This window comes from Rhamphochromis sp. 'chilingali' (genome assembly GCF_963969265.1).
Source record: "Rhamphochromis sp. 'chilingali' genome assembly, chromosome: 19".
NCBI lineage: Eukaryota > Metazoa > Chordata > Actinopteri > Cichliformes > Cichlidae > Rhamphochromis > Rhamphochromis sp. 'chilingali'.
Genome location: NC_137946.1, coordinates 3,891,478 through 3,916,129, shown reverse-complemented (window position 1 = coordinate 3,916,129; position 24,652 = coordinate 3,891,478). Strand labels below are relative to the sequence as shown.

At 40.2% G+C, this 24,652-nt stretch overlaps 1 protein-coding gene across 1 annotated transcript; it reads right to left on the bottom strand.

Annotated features, from left to right (window-relative positions):
* Nucleotides 1–16,025: 16,025 nt before the first annotated feature.
* Nucleotides 16,026–19,592, bottom strand: crx (cone-rod homeobox). Its single transcript, XM_080866649.1, has 3 exons — nucleotides 19,148–19,592; nucleotides 18,107–18,258; nucleotides 16,026–17,905 (listed from the first exon to the last, which is right to left on the bottom strand). Exons 1-3 carry the CDS (start codon nucleotides 19,242–19,244, stop codon nucleotides 17,267–17,269), a joined length of 888 nt encoding a protein of 295 aa, XP_080722775.1. The 5' UTR covers nucleotides 19,245–19,592; the 3' UTR covers nucleotides 16,026–17,266.
* Nucleotides 19,593–24,652: the final 5,060 nt, after the last annotated feature.

Genomic DNA, 24,652 nt, shown 5'->3' with positions numbered 1-24,652 from the left:
CTAAGATTTCCCTGTTGCAGCAGTGCCAAAAGCAGCTCATTGACTGCTAGTCCTACACCAACATGGTTTTGTTCACCATCGTCATGGTTTTGTGAGCCGTCTCCTCTATCCATTTTTTGAAAACAGTCTGCTTTAATAGACTGGAGGAAACTGGTCGGTACAGCTGTCAAACTTTAGCTGATTGGTACAGAACTTTTAAAATGTCCTTGAAAAAGAGTTTAAATCTCTTTAGGAAACTGTTTAAAAACACGAAGCAAATGTGAACTAATCGCAACTGATTGCTGTGAGGAACACTGCGAACTAACGGCTATTTAAGGATTTTCAGATCAAAGTCAAGATTTTGATTGGTTGTGGTTTGAGCTGACTTTTGTGACGTCATCGAATTTGGTTCATTGTGATGACGGTCAACGTTCTGCTGATGAAAAAATGTCGCCGGTGACTGAAACTTTTACAGGAGAAGCATTTCCCACAAAGCCTTGAATGAATTATAGTGACAGAAAGAAAGAAAGAAAGAAAGAAAGAAAGAAAGAAAGAAAGAAAGAAAGAAAGAAAGAAACAGCAACAACTACTAAACAGAATTTTTACACGTTCATTGCACATTTGTAGGAATGTTTAAATATTTACTTTTTATTAATTACTTTTCATTTTATCTTTATTTTTAAAATCACTGTGCACTGGCAGACCGGGGAGGTGGTCCCCATCTTTAAGAAGGGGGACCGGAGGGTGTGTTCCAACTAAAGGGGGATCACACTCCTCAGCCTCCCTGGGAAAGTCTATGCCAGGGTGCTGGAAAGGAGAGTTCGTCCGCTAGTAGAAACCCTGAAGACCAAACCGCTGTTGACTTAGCATGATCTGTTCTCGTACCTTGTCTGTAAAGTCAGCGCATACACGGCGCACCAGTTTCGCCGTCATAAATCTCTGGAGGCGCACATCCAATTCACCAAGGACTGGGTGCAATTGTGAGTACGCCGTCATTCAAACCAAGTGAAGTCAGCTTGAGTACTACGAGTAAAATGCGTTTGATTTCCCTCCGAACATTCAGATTAGTGCAGCATAAATTCATTCATGAGGGGAAATTACAGTGAGAACATGTGGAAGCTCTGTTAGATGGATGCCATAGTGAGTTCAGTGCACTGATGTGACATTGTCCTGAAGGATTTAGTTATTCTCTATGGTTAATGAAATTACACTAATTAATTCATATTTATTATAAATAATCCTAATTACACATCTTGCTTCCGTGTTTGTGTGCTGTGTCACTAAATACATTTTAGTGACACATTTTATTTTAGTTTTATACATTGATTAATGACCTGCAGAATCGCCTGCAGGTCCCTCTGTTGTCAGCATGAAGCTGTAAACATTCATTCTTTGAATCTCCACTGGAGAAAATCTACATGTATACAGAGGGAATGCAATCCACGCTTCCTGACGCATGTTTCTACTGTATATCCTGACCATTTACTATTTCCTTCCCACCCATATCTGGTGTATTTGGAATAAAATATTCTCATCTACTTCATATTTCATTATATTTTTATTCTACTAAGTTTCTTCTCAGAATATGATAATATAAAAAAATTACTGAACATAAAATGATTTGTTTATTATAGTAAATTAATCTATTATAGTAGAATATAGTAAATGATAGTAAATTAAACTAATCTATAGATGCAGAAAAACTAGATCCTCAGTTACTGAAAAGGTTATCTAAGAAATCTAAGGTACTGGAGAAAGAGATTTCAGTTTCATTTTACTTAATGTATTTTATGAGTATCATTATTATGCTTTAACAGAGAAAGCACATTTAAAAGCACTAAAACTGAGCAACTCTGTCGCAAACGTTGAGCAATACACTCTCTGGATCATCTCGAAACCTGGGTTTGAATTAAAAGATCCCTGGGTAAGCTAATGGCTACCTTTTCTGCAGACAGAGATAACACTTGCGTCCGTGTTGTCTATGTTTTTTGTGGCGTTCCTCAGGGCTCGGTTCGCTTTTATTTTCAGTGATATGCTGCTACTCAGCCAGTTCTTTTACCGTATGGGCGTGCTGCCCCTAGTTAAAATATTATACTCATATTTCTAGGAATACAGGACTATTGCAGTTCTTAAAGCATAGACAGACAAAATGAGAGCATTTTGCTTATTTTTTTAAGGGGGATGGACGTTAAAATAGATATTTAGCCATAACACTACAATATATTCCCCACAAATCAAAGTCCAACATTTTCTTTATTTAGTTTTAATCAGGAAACAAAAAACAGGAGTAAAAATAATAATCTATTGCTCCTAAAACAGTAACAGTTATAATATTCATCTAGCATTGCATATAGTATTTTTACAACTGCAAGCACTGCTGGAAATGTTGCCTCACACACTCAGTTAGGTATGCTTATGTCCACATCACTATCCAGCAACATTTGTCACCAACAAATGGACACAGCTGGAATGAAGACAGAAACAGCTGCTAACATTTTTCCATCCTTTTTTCCTAGAATTCTATGATTTCTTCCAAAATCATGCTCACATTCCCACTGCTACCTGTTTTTGTAATTACAGTGGGGCCAGTGAGAGCCAGAGATTTTCCTTGTTTGAGGTGACCAAATACTTATTTTCCACCCTGATTTACGAATAAATTCTTTACAAATCCTACCATGTGGATTCATGGATTTTTTTTTCACATTCTGTCTCTCACAGTTGAAGTGTACCTCTGGTGCAAATTACTGACCTCTGTCATCATTTTAGGTGGGGGAACTTGCACAATCGGTGGCTGACTAAATACTTTTTTGCCCCACTGTATATGCTTTGTTCAATTGTCACCATGTAATGTATTATGATAAAGTCAGGCACAGGCTGTTTGCAGAAGTGGTTAAAGGATAGGTTAACAAATCGTTAGAAGTACCGAACAAAGTGATGGTAATTTATATGAGAATACTTTTACAGATATATGCTGATTAATGATTAATTGATTATCTGCCATTACTACCTCCTGCCATGCAGATGAAAAACAAAACACTTTCTGTGTGATAACTGAAAGTGTTTTGTAATAACTGTCTTTTTTTGTACCTGATTTTCACTTACAGCACAGAGGCATATCTGACTGGAAGAACGCTGTGTACAGTGGTTGTGTGACTGGAGGAGCTATTGGCTTTTGCGGTATGTAACTTACTTTATTAACTTACATTACAGCAAATTTATGCATTTTGTCCACGTGTTTATTTTTCTGTTTTGCAGCTGGTCTGAAGGCTGGTGTTTATTCTCTGCTGCAATTAAACATGACTTGCAGTGAAGCTCTATGGAGTGGCTCGATGGACAAAAACATAAATATTACACATGTGGCCCAGAGAAAGAAGACTCGCGTTGTGAGTTTGCTAACCCTGATGTTTCCCTGCACATCAAGCATTGCTGTTAAAGCAGAATTGAAGTGTACTGTTCAAACACAGGGATTTTAAGTGGCACCATAGTGGGTTAAAACAAACAAACAAACAAACATAAAAAAAAGACATGTCGGTTTTTCCTGTGACTTTCATATTGTGGACAGTTAGAGCAAGGAATGCCAATTTCTCATGGTGAATCTTCAAAGACAGAGCAGAGTGGGTCTGCTTCAGTGGCGCACTGATCAGGTAATGAAAGCTGAACTTGTGTGAATTTCACTCTGGGTCTGTAAAAACTCAGATGAGCAATGTTCTGCCTGTAAAACATTGGTTTGATGTGTAAGTAACTAATCCACACCAGGATTATTTATAATAAAAGAATTTTTTTTAAAATTGTGGATTTACTACTTTTCCTTGATTATTAAAGGACTACAACACCCAAACTAGTCATTACCTTTGCTTTAATTTTTCCTTTTTTTATTATAGCGATAGTCTTCAGGAAAAGTTCTCCAGGCTTCTTGAAGGACATTCAATTCAATTCAATTCAATTCAATTCAATTCAATTTTATTTATATTGCACCAAATCACAACAACAGTCGCCTCACAGAGCTTTATATTGTACAGTAGATCGTACAATAATAGATACAGAGAAAAACCCAACAATCAACAATATGACCCCCTATGAGCAAGCACTTTGGCAACAGTGGGAAGGAAAAACGCCCTTTTAACAGGAAGAAACCTCCGGCAGAACCAGGCTCAGGGAGGGGCGGTCATCTGCTGCGACCGGTTGGGGTGAGAAGGAAGACAGGATAAAGACATGCATTCAAAGCTCTTCTTTTGGATGTTGGCTGCCTTTCCTTCCCTTCTCTGTCAAGATGATCCCACTATTCACTAATGTTGAGGTCCAGGGTTTGGGGAGGCCAATACACAACTGATAGCATTCCATAATGTGTTTTTCTATTTGAAGATGGTGGTGTTGTAAATGCTATTGTATAATTACGTTAGCACAATGGTGATAGGAAGTAGGGGTGGGTTTTAATAATCGATTCATCGATTAAAATCGATTCTGGATTGGATAACGTGACATTGATTCATTAAAATCCTGAATCGATTTTTTTATATAAATGTATTTTGCCCAAAATTCCAGAATCTCAGGTGAAACGTCACAAAATTTTGACGACCACCAAACATTTAAAACAGTAAATGAGAGCAGGAACACGGCTTCTGCACAAAGACGTAAACACAAAGCGGACCGCGGATCAGAATCAGTGAGATGTGGCCTTTCTCACCCGACCGCACGGACACGGTCGGGGCTGAAAGCTGACAGCTCGCTGATTCTGATGTTTCGGCGGGTCCGCGCTTTGTGTTTACGTCTTTTTTGCACTGATTCTAAAGCTGTTAGTTTGATCTCTCTCCAAACAATATTGACCAAACCAGCAGCAGCAACCCTGTTCGAACATAAGAGTGTCCATAAGTGCACGTGGCACCAGGACGCTCTAGGCCGTAGAGTGATGTAGGACACATGTAGCTTTGGAAGATGGGTGCAACATTGACTGTCCAGCTCAGCTCAAAATTCAGTGTTTAGACATTTTCCTAGCTCTCCCATCTTCTTCTTCTTCTTCATCCTCCTCCTCCCTTGGTCTCCTCCTCGAACCGCCTGGTACTGGGTTGGGGGGCAATAGCACAGGAGCATCCTGGCCATTGTCTCCATCGTCATCTGTGTCACTATCAGGAACACTTTCAGTGTCGCTCTCAGATCCCTCATCTTCCCACCACCTGATTTCATCAATAATTGGATCTTCTTCTGCTCCATTATTGTACACGGGTTGTTCTATTTCTAGAGGTGGATTTCTTTCTGTGTAATCTCCTGCTCCCATCTCTGCTCTATTAATGACCAATGGTCGTTCTATCTGTTGGGGTGGATTTCTTTCTATGTTATCTCCTACTCCCATCTCTGCTCCATTAATGACCAAGGGTTGTTCTATTTGTTGGGGTAGATTTCTTTCAATGCCATCGCCTACTCCCATCTCTGCTCTAAAATTTTCCCAGGGTCCTGCTATTTCCTGGGGAGGATTTATTTCGATGCCTCCTACCGGAACATCAACTGCCTCCTCTTGTTGTGGCAGTTGATTATCAACTAAACCACGCAACTGATTGATTTCAATCCAGGGGAACATCCTGTCAACTGCTCTAAGATTTCCCTGTTGCAGCAGTGCCAAAAGCAGCTCATTGACTGCTAGTCCTACACCAACATGGTTTTGTTCACCATCGTCATGGTTTTGTGAGCCGTCTCCTCTATCCATTTTTTGAAAACAGTCTGCTTTAATAGACTGGAGGAAACTGGTCGGTACAGCTGTCAAACTTTAGCTGATTGGTACAGAACTTTTAAAATGTCCTTGAAAAAGAGTTTAAATCTCTTTAGGAAACTGTTTAAAAACACGACGCAAATGTGAACTAATCGCAACTGATTGCTGTGAGGAACACTGCGAACTAACGGCTATTTAAGGATTTTCAGATCAAAGTCAAGATTTTGATTGGTTGTGCTTTGAGCTGACTTTTGTGACGTCATCGAATTTGGTTCATTGTGATGACGGTCAACGTTCTGCTGATGAAAAAATGTCGCCGGTGACTGAAACTTTTACAGGAGAAGCATTTCCCACAAAGCCTTGAATGAATTATAGTGACAGAAAGAAAGAAAGAAAGAAAGAAAGAAAGAAAGAAAGAAAGAAAGAAAGAAAGAAAGAAAGAAAGAAAGAAAGAAAGAAAGAAACAGCAACAACTACTAAACAGAATTTTTACACGTTCATTGCACATTTGTAGGAATGTTTAAATATTTACTTTTTATTAATTACTTTTCATTTTATCTTTATTTTTAAAATCACTGTGCACTGGCAGACCGGGGAGGTGGTCCCCATCTTTAAGAAGGGGGACCGGAGGGTGTGTTCCAACTAAAGGGGGATCACACTCCTCAGCCTCCCTGGGAAAGTCTATGCCAGGGTGCTGGAAAGGAGAGTTCGTCCGCTAGTAGAAACCCTGAAGACCAAACCGCTGTTGACTTAGCATGATCTGTTCTCGTACCTTGTCTGTAAAGTCAGCGCATACACGGCGCACCAATTTCGCCGTCATAAATCTCTGGAGGCGCACATCCAATTCACCAAGGACTGGGTGCAATTGTGAGTACGCCGTCATTCAAACCAAGTGAAGTCAGCTTGAGTACTACGAGTAAAATGCGTTTGATTTCCCTCCGAACATTCAGATTAGTGCAGCATAAATTCATTCATGAGGGGAAATTACAGTGAGAACATGTGGAAGCTCTGTTAGATGGATGCCATAGTGAGTTCAGTGCACTGATGTGACATTGTCCTGAAGGATTTAGTTATTCTCTATGGTTAATGAAATTACACTAATTAATTCATATTTATTATAAATAATCCTAATTACACATCTTGCTTCCGTGTTTGTGTGCTGTGTCACTAAATACATTTTAGTGACACATTTTATTTTAGTTTTATACATTGATTAATGACCTGCAGAATCGCCTGCAGGTCCCTCTGTTGTCAGCATGAAGCTGTAAACATTCATTCTTTGAATCTCCACTGGAGAAAATCTACATGTATACAGAGGGAATGCAATCCACGCTTCCCGACACATGTTTCTACTGTATATCCTGACCATTTACTATTTCCTTCCCACCCATATCTGGTGTATTTGGAATAAAATATTCTCATCTACTTCATATTTCATTATATTTTTATTCTACTAAGTTTCTTCTCAGAATATGATAATATAAAAAAATTACTGAACATAAAATGATTTGTTTATTATAGTAAATTAATCTATTATAGTAGAATATAGTAAATGATAGTAAATTAAACTAATCTATAGATGCAGAAAAACTAGATCCTCAGTTACTGAAAAGGTTATCTAAGAAATCTAAGGTACTGGAGAAAGAGATTTCAGTTTCATTTTACTTAATGTATTTTATGAGTATCATTATTATGCTTTAACAGAGAAAGCACATTTAAAAGCACTAAAACTGAGCAACTCTGTCGCAAACGTTGAGCAATACACTCTCTGGATCATCTCGAAACCTGGGTTTGAATTAAAAGATCCCTGGGTAAGCTAATGGCTACCTTTTCTGCAGACAGAGATAACACTTGCGTCCGTGTTGTCTATGTTTTTTGTGGCGTTCCTCAGGGCTCGGTTCGCTTTTATTTTCAGTGATATGCTGCTACTCAGCCAGTTCTTTTACCGTATGGGCGTGCTGCCCCTAGTTAAAATATTATACTCATATTTCTAGGAATACAGGACTATTGCAGTTCTTAAAGCATAGACAGACAAAATGAGAGCATTTTGCTTATTTTTTTAAGGGGGATGGACGTTAAAATAGATATTTAGCCATAACACTACAATATATTCCCCACAAATCAAAGTCCAACATTTTCTTTATTTAGTTTTAATCAGGAAACAAAAAACAGGAGTAAAAATAATAATCTATTGCTCCTAAAACAGTAACAGTTATAATATTCATCTAGCATTGCATATAGTATTTTTACAACTGCAAGCACTGCTGGAAATGTTGCCTCACACACTCAGTTAGGTATGCTTATGTCCACATCACTATCCAGCAACATTTGTCACCAACAAATGGACACAGCTGGAATGAAGACAGAAACAGCTGCTAACATTTTTCCATCCTTTTTTCCTAGAATTCTATGATTTCTTCCAAAATCATGCTCACATTCCCACTGCTACCTGTTTTTGTAATTACAGTGGGGCCAGTGAGAGCCAGAGATTTTCCTTGTTTGAGGTGACCAAATACTTATTTTCCACCCTGATTTACGAATAAATTCTTTACAAATCCTACCATGTGGATTCATGGATTTTTTTTTTCACATTCTGTCTCTCACAGTTGAAGTGTACCTCTGGTGCAAATTACTGACCTCTGTCATCATTTTAGGTGGGGGAACTTGCACAATCGGTGGCTGACTAAATACTTTTTTGCCCCACTGTATATGCTTTGTTCAATTGTCACCATGTAATGTATTATGATAAAGTCAGGCACAGGCTGTTTGCAGAAGTGGTTAAAGGATAGGTTAACAAATCGTTAGAAGTACCGAACAAAGTGATGGTAATTTATATGAGAATACTTTTACAGATATATGCTGATTAATGATTAATTGATTATCTGCCATTACTACCTCCTGCCATGCAGATGAAAAACAAAACACTTTCTGTGTGATAACTGAAAGTGTTTTGTAATAACTGTCTTTTTTTGTACCTGATTTTCACTTACAGCACAGAGGCATATCTGACTGGAAGAACGCTGTGTACAGTGGTTGTGTGACTGGAGGAGCTATTGGCTTTTGCGGTATGTAACTTACTTTATTAACTTACATTACAGCAAATTTATGCATTTTGTCCACGTGTTTATTTTTCTGTTTTGCAGCTGGTCTGAAGGCTGGTGTTTATTCTCTGCTGCAATTAAACATGACTTGCAGTGAAGCTCTATGGAGTGGCTCGATGGACAAAAACATAAATATTACACATGTGGCCCAGAGAAAGAAGACTCGCGTTGTGAGTTTGCTAACCCTGATGTTTCCCTGCACATCAAGGATTGCTGTTAAAGCAGAATTGAAGTGTACTGTTCAAACACAGGGATTTTAAGTGGCACCATAGTGGGTTAAAACAAACAAACAAACATAAAAAAAAGACATGTCGGTTTTTCCTGTGACTTTCATATTGTGGACAGTTAGAGCAAGGAATGCCAATTTCTCATGGTGAATCTTCAAAGACAGAGCAGAGTGGGTCTGCTTCAGTGGCGCACTGATCAGGTAATGAAAGCTGAACTTGTGTGAATTTCACTCTGGGTCTGTAAAAACTCAGATGAGCAATGTTCTGCCTGTAAAACATTGGTTTGATGTGTAAGTAACTAATCCACACCAGGATTATTTATAATAAAAGAATTTTTTTTAAAATTGTGGATTTACTACTTTTCCTTGATTATTAAAGGACTACAACACCCAAACTAGTCATTACCTTTGCTTTAATTTTTCCTTTTTTTATTATAGCGATAGTCTTCAGGAAAAGTTCTCCAGGCTTCTTGAAGGACATTCAATTCAATTCAATTCAATTCAATTCAATTCAATTTTATTTATATTGCACCAAATCACAACAACAGTCGCCTCACAGAGCTTTATATTGTACAGTAGATCGTACAATAATAGATACAGAGAAAAACCCAACAATCAACAATATGACCCCCTATGAGCAAGCACTTTGGCGACAGTGGGAAGGAAAAACTCCCTTTTAACAGGAAGAAACCTCCGGCAGAACCAGGCTCAGGGAGGGGCGGTCATCTGCTGCGACCGGTTGGGGTGAGAAGGAAGACAGGATAAAGACATGCATTCAAAGCTCTTCTTTTGGATGTTGGCTGCCTTTCCTTCCCTTCTCTGTCAAGATGATCCCACTATTCACTAATGTTGAGGTCCAGGGTTTGGGGAGGCCAATACACAACTGATAGCATTCCATAATGTGTTTTTCTATTTGAAGATGGTGGTGTTGTAAATGCTATTGTATAATTACGTTAGCACAATGGTGATAGGAAGTAGGGGTGGGTTTTAATAATCGATTCATCGATTAAAATCGATTCTGGATTGGATAACGTGACATTGATTCATTAAAATCCTGAATCGATTTTTTTATATAAATGTATTTTGCCCAAAATTCCAGAATCTCAGGTGAAACGTCACAAAATTTTGACGACCACCAAACATTTAAAACAGTAAATGAGAGCAGGAACACGGCTTCTGCACAAAGACGTAAACACAAAGCGGACCGCGGATCAGAATCAGTGAGATGTGGCCTTTCTCACCCGACTGCACGGACACGGTCGGGGCTGAAAGCTGACAGCTCGCTGATTCTGATGTTTCGGCGGGTCCGCGCTTTGTGTTTACGTCTTTTTTGCACTGATTCTAAAGCTGTTAGTTTGATCTCTCTCCAAACAATATTGACCAAACCAGCAGCAGCAACCCTGTTCGAACATAAGAGTGTCCATAAGTGCACGTGGCACCAGGACGCTCTAGGCCGTAGAGTGATGTAGGACACATGTAGCTTTGGAAGATGGGTGCAACATTGACTGTCCAGCTCAGCTCAAAATTCAGTGTTTAGACATTTTCCTAGCTCTCCCATCTTCTTCTTCTTCTTCATCCTCCTCCTCCCTTGGTCTCCTCCTCGAACCGCCTGGTACTGGGTTGGGGGGCAATAGCACAGGAGCATCCTGGCCATTGTCTCCATCGTCATCTGTGTCACTATCAGGAACACTTTCAGTGTCGCTCTCAGATCCCTCATCTTCCCACCACCTGATTTCATCAATAATTGGATCTTCTTCTGCTCCATTATTGTACACGGGTTGTTCTATTTCTAGAGGTGGATTTCTTTCTGTGTAATCTCCTGCTCCCATCTCTGCTCTATTAATGACCAATGGTCGTTCTATCTGTTGGGGTGGATTTCTTTCTATGTTATCTCCTACTCCCATCTCTGCTCCATTAATGACCAAGGGTTGTTCTATTTGTTGGGGTAGATTTCTTTCAATGCCATCGCCTACTCCCATCTCTGCTCTAAAATTTTCCCAGGGTCCTGCTATTTCCTGGGGAGGATTTATTTCGATGCCTCCTACCGGAACATCAACTGCCTCCTCTTGTTGTGGCAGTTGATTATCAACTAAACCACGCAACTGATTGATTTCAATCCAGGGGAACATCCTGTCAACTGCTCTAAGATTTCCCTGTTGCAGCAGTGCCAAAAGCAGCTCATTGACTGCTAGTCCTACACCAACATGGTTTTGTTCACCATCGTCATGGTTTTGTGAGCCGTCTCCTCTATCCATTTTTTGAAAACAGTCTGCTTTAATAGACTGGAGGAAACTGGTCGGTACAGCTGTCAAACTTTAGCTGATTGGTACAGAACTTTTAAAATGTCCTTGAAAAAGAGTTTAAATCTCTTTAGGAAACTGTTTAAAAACACGACGCAAATGTGAACTAATCGCAACTGATTGCTGTGAGGAACACTGCGAACTAACGGCTATTTAAGGATTTTCAGATCAAAGTCAAGATTTTGATTGGTTGTGGTTTGAGCTGACTTTTGTGACGTCATCGAATTTGGTTCATTGTGATGACGGTCAACGTTCTGCTGATGAAAAAATGTCGCCGGTGACTGAAACTTTTACAGGAGAAGCATTTCCCACAAAGCCTTGAATGAATTATAGTGACAGAAAGGGGCCACAAGATGACGCCATTTTTCACGTAGTAATTCGCGCCTCAGAGACGTCGTTATTTTTCAAAAAGAAAAAAGAAAAAGAAAGAAAGAAAGAAAGAAAGAAAGAAAGAAACAGCAACAACTACTAAACAGAATTTTTACACGTTCATTGCACATTTGTAGGAATGTTTAAATATTTACTTTTTATTAATTACTTTTCATTTTATCTTTATTTTTAAAATCACTGTGCACTGGCAGACCGGGGAGGTGGTCCCCATCTTTAAGAAGGGGGACCGGAGGGTGTGTTCCAACTAAAGGGGGATCACACTCCTCAGCCTCCCTGGGAAAGTCTATGCCAGGGTGCTGGAAAGGAGAGTTCGTCCGCTAGTAGAAACCCTGAAGACCAAACCGCTGTTGACTTAGCATGATCTGTTCTCGTACCTTGTCTGTAAAGTCAGCGCATACACGGCGCACCAGTTTCGCCGTCATAAATCTCTGGAGGCGCACATCCAATTCACCAAGGACTGGGTGCAATTGTGAGTACGCCGTCATTCAAACCAAGTGAAGTCAGCTTGAGTACTACGAGTAAAATGCGTTTGATTTCCCTCCGAACATTCAGATTAGTGCAGCATAAATTCATTCATGAGGGGGAAATTACAGTGAGAACATGTGGAAGCTCTGTTAGATGGATGCCATAGTGAGTTCAGTGCACTGATGTGACATTGTCCTGAAGGATTTAGTTATTCTCTATGGTTAATGAAATTACACTAATTAATTCATATTTATTATAAATAATCCTAATTACACATCTTGCTTCCGTGTTTGTGTGCTGTGTCACTAAATACATTTTAGTGACACATTTTATTTTAGTTTTATACATTGATTAATGACCTGCAGAATCGCCTTATCATATTAAGTGTCCACAATTGTCACTTAAAGTCGAACTTTATGCTTTCTCACTCTTGAAAGTGATTACATCCTTGCATTACATACTTAAGTTTTTTGCTGATAGGTTTCTAAAAAGAAACATGCAGATTTAAAATATAACATGCAGCTTTCTATATATGGATACATAAAAACACTTTAGTTGTTACATTTATGATTAATGTATTTGAACGTAGACACAACACATTTGTGTCGGCCTTGGCTTATTAAAGTTCGTGTCTTGAACTTTGCCTGTGTGTGTTTCAGGTACTGCACTCTCAAAGACTGAATGAACCAGCATTGTAGCCATGGGTCATTGTGAGCATCACAGGGAAGTTTGAAGCCGCCCACTGCAGCTGTATGGCCGGAGTCGCGGAGACCTGCACCCATGTCTCTGCTCTTCTGTTTAAAGTAGAAGCAACAGTGTGGATCTGTGGCACAAGGACTGTTACAGATGAACCTTCATACTTGATTTTGCTGGGTAATATGACCAAGATACAGCCAGAGGTTGGCCATAAGATAGACTTCTCCTCTTCAGCTGCCCAAAAAAAGGCTCTCAATCAAAACATAAACAGACCATCTGTAGTGACAGGTAAAAGAAGGCGTCCTCAAAACAGAAAAATTCCACCTGCTACTGTGGAGGAGTTGGATCAACTGATGGGAAAAATATTTTTCCAAGCATAGTTCTGTTCTGAATAGCCCATAATGTTTTAATTTAGGGGGGCCTGTAAATAATTTGCATTTACTGATTATGTACTTACTAATTACCACTGTTCAAAAGTTGAATAAAGAAACAAACAAATGTTTACCTATTTTTAATTAAAACCACTTTATAGAACATCACATCAGTTACAATGTAGAGTCAATGTCATGTATAGTTTACAAATGACAAAATGTTTACATAAAATCATGACAGCATTTATATAATATCACCCAATTTCTGTAATTCTGTAATTTACTGTCTCTTTTGAAAATGTATCACTGCATAAACAGCACAAGACTTTTAAGAGTATTTAACAAGAGCATTTTCCCTGGTTTTACTAACACACTGGGGCACATGTTCACCAAAACGCAGCAAACCTTTGCCATCTTATCCAGGAGGGTCACCTTTTCACCCTCACATGGAAGAAGTAATCTGATTGGCATGGTGGTATGTAGCATGTAGTATGTATGTAGCATGGTATGTAGCATGTACAAAGATTTCGTAGTGCCCCATGTGTAGTGTTGGAACCCAGTCAGGATTTGTTTCATTCATTTCATAGGCTGGTTTGCCTGCAATAATGCCAAATAATTAGCAACTTTAGAAATAAAGATAGTTCTGCATGTTTGTTCTAATTTGCTATGACCTCAGAGCGCATTGAAAATAAAAAGAGTAATATGAACTTATTTAGAACTTACCAGAATGAAACTACTGAAACACACCAACAGATATCTGTGGCTGGTAGAGATCTGAATATCAGCTCGTCTCACAGCTGCTATCCAGGCTAGACGCCTTCTTTTGGTAACATCCAACACATAAGCTCCCTCATGATGTTTCCAGGTGAGGAAACAATGAAAAGAGAGCCTGTTTTCAAGCTTATTCCCTTGCCGGTAGTGCAATCTAACATTACAACCGACCACACAGCAAGCATTTGTTTGGCCTGCTAATATGGCGCCTCAACCAAAAATCCTGGCTACGCCCATCCAGTAAGATCACACTCCAGAGCCCTATTAACGTACGGATCTAGAAAGAAGACGCTGCATTTTTAACTCTGAGGGAGATGGAGAATGAGCCTATTTCCAAAATAAAGTGGAGTGTGTTCCTTTAAGTACTATGTTGTATATATTGTCACAAACTAAAGCGTACATAGCAGTTGTTGTATCTTGTTTACTGTATCACTGACAGATAATTTCAAAGTCAAGTGAACGCTACATTATAGTGAGATATTGTGTAATGTGAAATACTGTAAGCAAATGAATAAACAACCTAATTCTTGCTAAACCTTTGATTCTGTTTTTTTTTAATCCAACTGTTTTTTGCAGATGAACATAAAACATGTTGTTACTTTTAGTATTATTATTATTATTATCATCATCATTATTGCACTAAATACATTTTCAATAAAGGATACTTTGATATACATTTTACTGTAAGGTTGGAAATGTGTTTTCTTCACTCTGAAATATCTTTTGAAATGCATTTTGGTTTGAAAAAAAAAATTTTTCAATTTCAAAAATATATATTTTTGAGCATCACAAATACAACATATATTTACCATATATTTGAAATATATTTTGGCCAGGAAAAATGTGATCTTTGATAGTGTTCCCCACCAATGCTATGGAAATGACACCGTTAGAGTCCTCACTGCTATCCAAAAGCAACATCGATTATCTTAAATTCTTGAGTGATGCCAACATTTTATAAACTTCCCTGAAAACAAATCTGATGTGTTGGTTATGAGTAGAGTTTCTTATATCACCTCTGCCCACAGTGAGCTTGGTTCATGGACTAAAGACACCTGATAAAACCATGGAGATGTTTTTTAATCTGACCTCTGTTTTGAAGTTAAAAAACGTCGGATATAAAATAATAATGATATTAATAATCATCATCATCTTTTTTTTTGTTTTTTACTTTTAGCTGTGTTGTATTTTCTCCACTCTATTAAAACAACCGAGTTAAGCCTAGTTTAGTCCGCGCACCAACTGGAAATGAAGGTACATTCGGCTGACCTCTAGGCTCTAGATATTTAACATTTAGTTTCTGTTATGTTTTTAACCTGTAACGTTTACTTGTAATAACACTTGAACTTCTTGATTAGGTTTCTTTCTTCTTCAGAGCCTGAAGCTTTCCTTCGCAGTCTGTCTGTGGTGTTTTAGCTTTCCCGTATTCACCTTCCTCAAGGTCTGCTCAGTGCCGTCCATCCCCCATCACATCTGCTCCTCTGTGGGATTACAGCGCAAATGTCTGTCTGAAACACTCTGTGCTGAGGGGGGAGATTACAAGTGCACTGCTCCATGCAAGAGAGGTTAACCAATCAGGGCATACAGATGCAGGGATTAACCAATTGCACCACAGAGAGGGAGGGCAGAGGGATTAAGCAGAGCACAGAGTGGGATTAGGTCAGTGTCGAGTGCAGAAAAATGCTTTGAAATGTCCGTTGCTACCCGCTCACTACTCTCGCTGCGCTACATTTTCATAGTCAAGGGCTGTGATCAGACCATTTGCATGGCAACAAAAACTGGTATTACTTATTACTGTAAATATCAGAATGGCATCAGAAATGTGTCATCAAACCTTTTATGCTAGTGTGGCTGACATGAACAGTTTTTGTGATACTCAGCTTAAATGGCAAACTGTTCCATTTTTGGGTAAAAACGTGGAATTTATTTAAAACATTTGACCAAACCTACTGCAACACACAAACTGCTCCTATGTGATGTCAGCAGTAAGTTGGTGTTGCAGTAATCATGTTGGGACTGTCAGAGGAGCGGTGAAATAAGTGGAACCGCTCAGCTGATAGTGAGCTAACACAATTAATGAAACAACTGTAAGCAAAAAGCACTTTATTAAACTGCACTGTGGTCAGTGAGACAGCTGTTTTTGGGAGATGTGCATGACAACAGAGATGCAGCTAAACTGAAAAGGCTTTAAGAGCCAGAGGTGGAGGAAAAAGTAATACTGCAAAGCTGATGGGAGAGAATAGACAGAAAAGATGGAGGGAAACAGGAGAAAGAGGGGAATGGAAGTGGAAGAAGAGGCTGAGGTAGGTGACAGACAGAGGGAGGTAGGGCAATAATCCTAACTAATTCACTTAGGGCATTGCTGAAGGGATTCTAAGAGGATTGGAACACTCCCAGAATCAGATAAGCTAAAATAACCAAGATGGAACAGTGAGAGCCATGCAGGCCTTATGACAAACATGGCGGCTCCAGAGCCCACTGCTACAACATGGCCACTTTACATCCAACGTCCACTTCACACTGACCCCTAACTGTGACTTCCAAATCCGCTAAAGCTACACTTTCAAACTGGATCTCATCCCAAAGATCATCAGTGTGCAAACATGTAAAGAATAGATCACTTTAATGTGTCACATTTAAAACAGAAAATCTATTTTTTTCTCCATCAAACAGATCAGGATGATGACACTAAAGGTGAACACTGTAATACTTAACACGAAAGCTAAAAAAGATCTAAATGCAGTCAAATTAGATATTCAAATGGAACTTCAAATAATAATATTAATAACAATAAATAGCTCAAAATAACGTAACCCTGAAGGAGGACCTACAGGAGCTCCTCCAGGACAAAAAGCTCTCCTTTCACTCTATGCAAATGGAACACAAAGTGTGTGTGTGTGTGTGTGTGTGTGTGTGTGTGTGTGTGTGTGTGTGTGTGTGTGTGTGTGTGTGTGTGTGTGTGTGTGTGTGTGCGAGAGAAAGAGATAGCTTGTGTTGTTTCTCCAGTCTTTTCCTTCAAACTGTTTAAAGGCGTTTGTTCTCTTATTTAAGATAACACGAAGAAGAAAACAGACATGATTTGCAGTCAGGCAGCATCGATGACACTCATTCATTTGTTCATCTCCAAACCTTTTAAATCAAATGCATTTCCTACAGAAAATCTTACAAATGACAAACTGAGAAATCAATGTTAAGTCCTCTGGGAGAACTGCTTTGCCCTATCTTACATGGGATTCACTGATGCACGTGGCATGTTGACACCCTTTCTAGAGAACCTGGAACTTCCAGGAGTTTTGGTCCTTGTGATCCAGGCAATCCATTGTGGTGAAGCCCAGCTTCCAGGCCTGCTGGTCCTTGTAGTCCAGGCAGTCGACAGAGGTGAAGCCCAGGGAAGAGGCAGTGCTGTAGCCCTGTGAAGACAGAGATGCTGGGGACTGGCTTAAGGAGCCCCCCATAGAGGGCACAGCAATGGGGCTGAGAGCACCTCCGGTGCCTGACAACTGTGAATGCATGGGGGACAGATAGGCGCTGCAGTCCAGGCCAGTGAAGTAGGAGGTTGTGCTAGCATAGCCCTGGGTGTAGGCTGACGGCTGGCCATAGCTCATAGGGTAAGGTGAGGGCCGCTGCATGCAGGGCGCCGAGGAGGAGGCCAAGGGGTCTGGCAGGGGTGAGATGGCTGGGCTCCAAATGGACACGGCAGTGTTTCCGGTGCTGGAGCTCGGGGCCAGGCTGGGGCCAGAATGGGCTGAGGAGGGGCTGAATGAGCCAGATGGGTTAGGAACGGGATCAGGAGCGCTAGGCTCCTGCGCTGGCGAGGCCTTCTTTTTGGGAGGCCGGGGCTTGGACTGGCCACTGCTCTGCTGCTGCTGCTGGCGGCACTTGGCACGGCGGTTTTTAAACCAAACCTGAGGTCACCAAAACAAAATAGATTCAACATGTTACCAGTCATGCAGACATGTCATAACGTATTAATAATCAGAGGTTTGGGTTACAGAGGCATAGACATAGACTTCTATGCAGAAGTTCATAACACAGCACACTATGAGGAACGCACAAGGCCTGAACACAGTGGCCTCCATCTTGGCAGTAGCCTACTTCTCCAGTACCTGGACACGTGACTCAGGCAGGTTGATCTTGAGGGCCACCTCCTCCCTCATGAAGATGTCTGGGTAGCGGGTCTTTGAGAAGAGCGCCTCCAGGATGTCCAGCTGTGTGCGGGTGAAGGTGGTGCGCTCCCTGCGCTGCTTCCTGGGAGTGGCTGAAAGAAATGACATAGAGAGGGGATTATCGTGCTAACATCAACAGAGGGGCGGCATGAATTATGAGTTTTTATGTGAGTGATTTGAATCATCTTTGTAGAAAAAGAACACAACAAGCGCTCAAGTGATTCTTTGGACAGTTTTATTTTCCAGCTATGTGCGTGGATGACAACAAATACTAAAAAGTATTAATAGAAATATCTCAGTATTATGCCATGCCAGTTGTTAATATGTTTTCCCCACGAAAAAGACAAAAAATAAATAGAATAAGTCTCAAAATGAAGTATCATAGTCAGAGGTTGTTAGAGGAGTTCCCTTTACTTTGAAAAGCAGAAACGGCGACTTTTTATTTCATAAAATAGGATTTCCATTAAAAGTACTGTGAGTCTACCCTTCATGGTGCATAGAGCCAACTGCCTTGTTGTATTTGCAGAAGAACAAGAATTATTACAAATATTTTATATATTAGAATTTCTAATATATAAAATACCAATCTGAGCGTTAATGAAGCCGCTAAGAAAAGTTAACAAAACGGTAACAACAACAATCTATGTTCATCTGAATTCAGAACTAATAGTTTTCCATTTAATTAAAAAATAAATCTCACGTATAAATTTATCCACAGAGCCGCATAATGTGGAAGTTTAAAGACCGACGGACAAAATATCTCTTACTACAGAGTTCTTCCGAAATATTCAATTTTATTCAGTCCAGCGTAATAATTAGAGACTATATTCAGCATCGGTCACTAACAGAAAAGAATGTTTTCGTTTGCTAAAGCATCGAAACCTGCGCGTTTTACGCACCATTCTGACAAACGTGATTATAGAAACTGTGAGGACAGAAATGCGTATTTTTTTGTTTTTTCCTATAAAAGTTCAAACTTACGTGGATAAGCGACGGTTGTATGAAGCACATCCATTCCAGGGGCAGGCACGTTTAACCCGTTCATGGTGTAATGGGGTTGCTTTATGTAGGACATCATCCTTACAGCAGCCTTTTAAGTCCTCTCGCTGACTTGTAGGTCGGACACGCAACGCAGCAGCCGTGGCCCCCTCAGAGCTCAGCCGGGGCAACAAGTCGGTGCGTCCGAGGCCAGGCGCTGAACGGATAAGCGGGGCGCGCAGGAGTTCACAAGACAAGCGTCAAAGTGCTTTTTTCTTCTTTCTCTTTCCTTTTTTCTTAAACTGCTCTTTCAGCTGTAACCGACTGTCAGCTAAGCTGGGCAGCACACCGCAGAGCAGCGAGCATCCGGACCGCCTCTCTGTCCAACTTCACACAGTCAAAGTCACATAGGTGAAGTGGCCTTCGGATGCCTTTGCGCCTTGGTGAGGTCGCTCTACTGAGTTTCTTTATCGGCGCAGACTGCTAATTAGAGGGAGCAAGTGTCTCCAACAAACCCCTCCCACACACACACACGCACGCACAGAGGCAGGCACGCGCAATACTTTGCCTGAACAATTTATTCTAACCTGAATACATACAAAGAAAGTCCTCCAAGTATAAATAATATAGATATCTCCCCCAAACTTCTAATCTACCATATTAAATATATAATTTTCAGTCTGATTGTATATTTTAAACATACAGTCCACAATCCTAACCTGTGTAGTTTATCAAAATAAAAAATAATTTCTAGAATAAAAACTATGATGCCTACAAGAAGTTAGTTCCCACAGATCATGCTCAGTCATTTTCCCTCCCTGATCAGTGAACCTGGGGCACATCTGCAACACTTCATGGATTCACAGATTATATCTATCTGCAAAGCAGCTGTATTAACACACACACACACACACACACACACACACACGCACACGCACACACACAAACACCCAGATGCACAAAAGCGATAAAGCTCATTTGATTTATCATAATATGCTTTATCTCAAAAGTAAGTATCTTATCTCCAGATAAAGAGAGGAAAGACAGAGCAATCCGTTCAGTGGCGGTGCGGGATGGAACAACAGCAGCAGCACTGCAGGGGTGTGAATTGGATGGGTCAGCAGGTAAACTTAACCAAAAAAGGTAAGAGAAGAAGATGCACTGGAAGGAGAGGAGAGAGCGCACAACAGAGAACTCAGAGCTGCTGCACCTGAAGGAGGCACCTTGGGTTTACATGGGAATGGATTAAAAACACACAGTTGGGGTCGCGTTAGTCCCAAACTGTTCTTGTGGAGCAGGTTGTTGCCAGTGATGAAAGAATCATCCTCAGGAGTGAGTGTATCATACTGTACATGTGTGACTGACAGGCACCTTTACAGGCTTATAGGGTTCTGGCCTCGACGAGCTTTGTTGTTGTTTTATTAGATTGTTAAATCATGACTTATTAAAGAGTAATGTTTTACTTTTAGCTATGTAATCGTTCTGTTTTATTTTCTTTTAGGGCGTTGGTGTTGTTGAATAGTGATGTTCTTTTTATTAAACACTGCTAATCTTTTCGGACTGATTTATGTTTGTTTAAAATAGAAGTGGTGTTCAAACACTGCCCGCTTGATGATTGCAATGTGCTCTCTGTTCATCAGTGGGACAGCTCTTCCTACGGCTGCAACAACAAATAGGGAAATAGGGAAGAGGACTGAGCTGGTTTAATCCCTACCCTTCCCCCCAAGACAGGACTTACAGAGACATTTTCAGAGTGAATCAAGTGAGCCAACGTCTATATATGAAACTGAACATTTTCTGATTTGTGTGCTGAACGAGGCCTTAAAGCTCAGAAAGATGGTAAAGAAGACAGAGACCAGGTATCCAGGTGGATGGAAGGCGGGGAGAAAAGACCCACATACAGATGGATGGGTGGATGGAGGGGAAGTGAGAGGAAAAGCAGGTGAAGGGGCAGGGGGTGGGGGAGGCTCCGGTCCTCGTCCCAACTGACACACTGCTGCAGTTAATCCAGATTAGAGTGTCTAAAACAGGTCGGCTAAATCTGCAGGCCAGCCAGCAATACAGAGACTGCTGTCAGGACCAATCACTCACCCTGCACACACACACACACACACACACACACACACACACACACACACACACACACACACACACACACACACACACACACACACACATTTTAGTAATCTCCTCTGTGCAAACCAGGTGCCACCAGCAGCTCCACACAGAACGCCATTAAACAGCCCACCAGCCCCCGCCCCCAACTACCAGCCAAGTTGGGACTCACACCCGTTGGAGCACTGTACTGTCAGAGACATTTGTCTCACCCAGTTCTTTCGTGGTTGCACATTAATTTAATTCTGTTTAATTTTAATTATATATTGCAACTATGAAAGTAAATATCTAAAGATAAGATGAGACCTTGCAGCAAGAAAAAAATATTACACATAAAAACCCAATGATAGAGATTTTAATCCTGATAATAGGGGATTACACTTATCTAAGAGTTGGAAGTTAGAAATCATCATCCTGACATGGGATGTGTTTTAAACTCAACAAGAACAGGTGACTCAAAAATGCAGAATGACGAGATTAAGGTCAATTTCCCCTGATTTTATTAATAAGAGATGTGTCCCTATAGGATGTGGTGACACGACGCAACAGACAGTCAGAGATGGTAGTTTACAAAGATGGGGTTTTTAGGCAAGGCTACTTGTGCCCAAGAGGAAGGGGAGGCACAAGTGAGTACTGGGAATGACTACAAGTGAGTGAATTTGAATGTTCTACCATGAATATAGTTTAACTGATTTGTGCCATCTGGCTTCAGTATAACTCATCTGCATACCAGGGGAAATGTCTTCTGTGTGTTCTAGTTATAAAACGTTCTACTAACTGCCTAAGAGAAACATGTACAGTAAGAAAGATGTTGGTCCCAGCACAGAACCCTGTGGAACTCCATGACTCACTGCTAAGACTAATTAATTAAAATTTGAATTTAAATAAATAAATAAATACTAAAGGTAAAGGTGTGAGCTTTAACCTTTTTAATTTATATTAAAAACACTATCCCTTATCTCATCATATCATATCTTAACTGTGTTAATAATTGAACAAAAAAATCCTTCTGTCATTATTAGATGTTGTCACCTATATTATAATTTCTTGGCACTATCCCATAGATGTTGAAGAAAATGGATTTATGTTCTTTACAGGGAGAATTTGGCTCTTGACTTCCAGCTGTTTTCCTCTTTTGTCTGTTAGTCTTTTTCATATCAACTTTGATTTTTTTTTTTTTTTTACTTGAGCCACAGTGTTTGCTGTTTTTTATTTTTTCTATTTATTTTTAATCACTCTGACTTTGGAAAGCTGTGCCTCTTATTGCGTCTTCTGACGACCTCAGAACTTATTATTTAATTTTCTGCAGTCACACTTTGTTGCCTTAAACGTTCAGGCCTGTCTCTTACAACATGGTTACCTGAATGTAAACATGCTAGCATATAGGGGGATATTAGATTATATGGAAACTGCAGAAAGACTGTTGGTTCCAAATGATTCTGATTTATTGATATATGCTATTTTGGGGTTTAAAACAATGATGAGATGCTTTGGTATAACCTAAAATAGTCCAACAGACCATTCATGTGCAAAAAGTGTCCAGTTTAGCTGAATCAAATCAGTACTGTAAATTCCAAAAGATGGTACAATGGGCTGTGAGGTTAGGTCCTTGATCAATAACATGCAAATTGTCATAACCACTGATCAACAACCACTGATCAAGGTAAACTGATCATTGATTAATGGCCATGAGTCCCATTCACAGAGAGTTGGGGAATGGTTGCAATCACAGCATTGTCAGATGGTGACAGATGTACCCTTAGGCCCCCTCCTCGATTCAGAGATGGTCTTTCCCTTTTCACGTAAATGGCCTCCTTGACTCAAACCAGCGTTCCTCCCTGTCCAGGATGTGTACATCCTCATCATTGAAAGAGTGTCATGTGGCCTGTAGGTGTACATAAACTGCGGAGTCCTGGCCTGACGAGGTAGCTCTTTTGTGTTGTGCCATCCGCTTCACCAGAGATTGTTTGGTTTCCCCGATGTATAAATCCTGGCAATCCTCCTGGCACTTAACAGCGTACACTATGTTACTATGTTTGTGTCGGGGGACCCGATCCTTGGGGTGGAGCCCCAAGTGTAAGTGTCACAGAAATGGCTTATGTATAAAGAAGTTTAAGAGATGGTTCCAGCAGTTAAAATGTTCTTGCTTGTACGTTTCTGTGGCCAATATTGTAAGGGTGTGTTTATCTTGTCAGAAAGAACAAGTTTTGTTACACCGCTATTATCGCGAGGTTTGGGCGTGATAGTATAGGCTGTGAGCCCACGTTTAATAATCACGCTAAGGAGTCCAGCGAGCTATCTGCAAAGGCCTGGTTAGTCTACCAGCGGTACAAGGTATTTGTCATTTGCCATAACTGTATTGTGATATTGTAAAAATTTGTAATGTATGGTGTTCTAATTATTTTATGTTTTAATTTAGAATGCACAAGACTGTAAAGCTATTCTTCTAGGACCTCCGAAGTGGCAGGCGGCCACAAGGTAATTTTCGTTGTTAAAGCACAAGTGTTAATTTTGATAGACTGAAGCGCTTAAAGTCTTTGTGTTTTATGTTTGTAGTTTTCACGGCGTTCAATAAATGCAGCGAAGCGCCCGTCTTGAAGAAGCCGTGCCTGTGTTGTCATTTCGGAGTTACACCAAGGATTTGGGGTTTAAAAGCCACGGAGATGCGGTGTTTAGAAAAAAATGTGTCTCAACTGTTCCAATATTCCTGACACGTACAGGTTCACTACTAGTTTTCGCAGCGGTTGTCCTTCTCCCCTGGATCGGCTGGAGCTTTCTTTAGGCACCTTCCCAGCTTTGACAAATGTCCAGCTGGGATAACCACATTTACTCAGGGCCTTCTTGATGTGATGTTCTTCTGGTGTTCGCTCTGTGTTGTAGCGTCCTGATGACACCCAGTTTATGCTCCAGTGGATGATGAGAGTCAAACCTTAAATACTGATCCGTATGCGTAGGTTTACGGTACACATCAATTTTTAAATGTCCCCAATTTCTGCTTCTATGGAAGCCAACCTGCCACTTTTCATATCCTCCCTGGTGAATTTGAGGTGTTGGTCCACTGAGCTGAGCTGGTTTCAGTCATGCAAATGTCCTGTTTATATGATTGGGGAAACCTGCAGTTAGCTGAGACTGAAGAAGTCGAAACGTTTCTCCCACTGAAAACACTACGGCCAGATGAACACAATCAACCTTTTGGGATTTACTTACCTGGATGATTGAGCACGTATCAAGACAAAGCAATACTGTAAAGAATTATTTTAGTTCGTTTTATTATTTCTGTCTAGTATTAAAATTTATTTGAAAATCTGAATCATGTAAGTGTGACAAATATGCAAGAAAACAAAGAAAGAAATCAGAAAGGGTTTTTTTCACAACGCAGTATATGCAGGATTG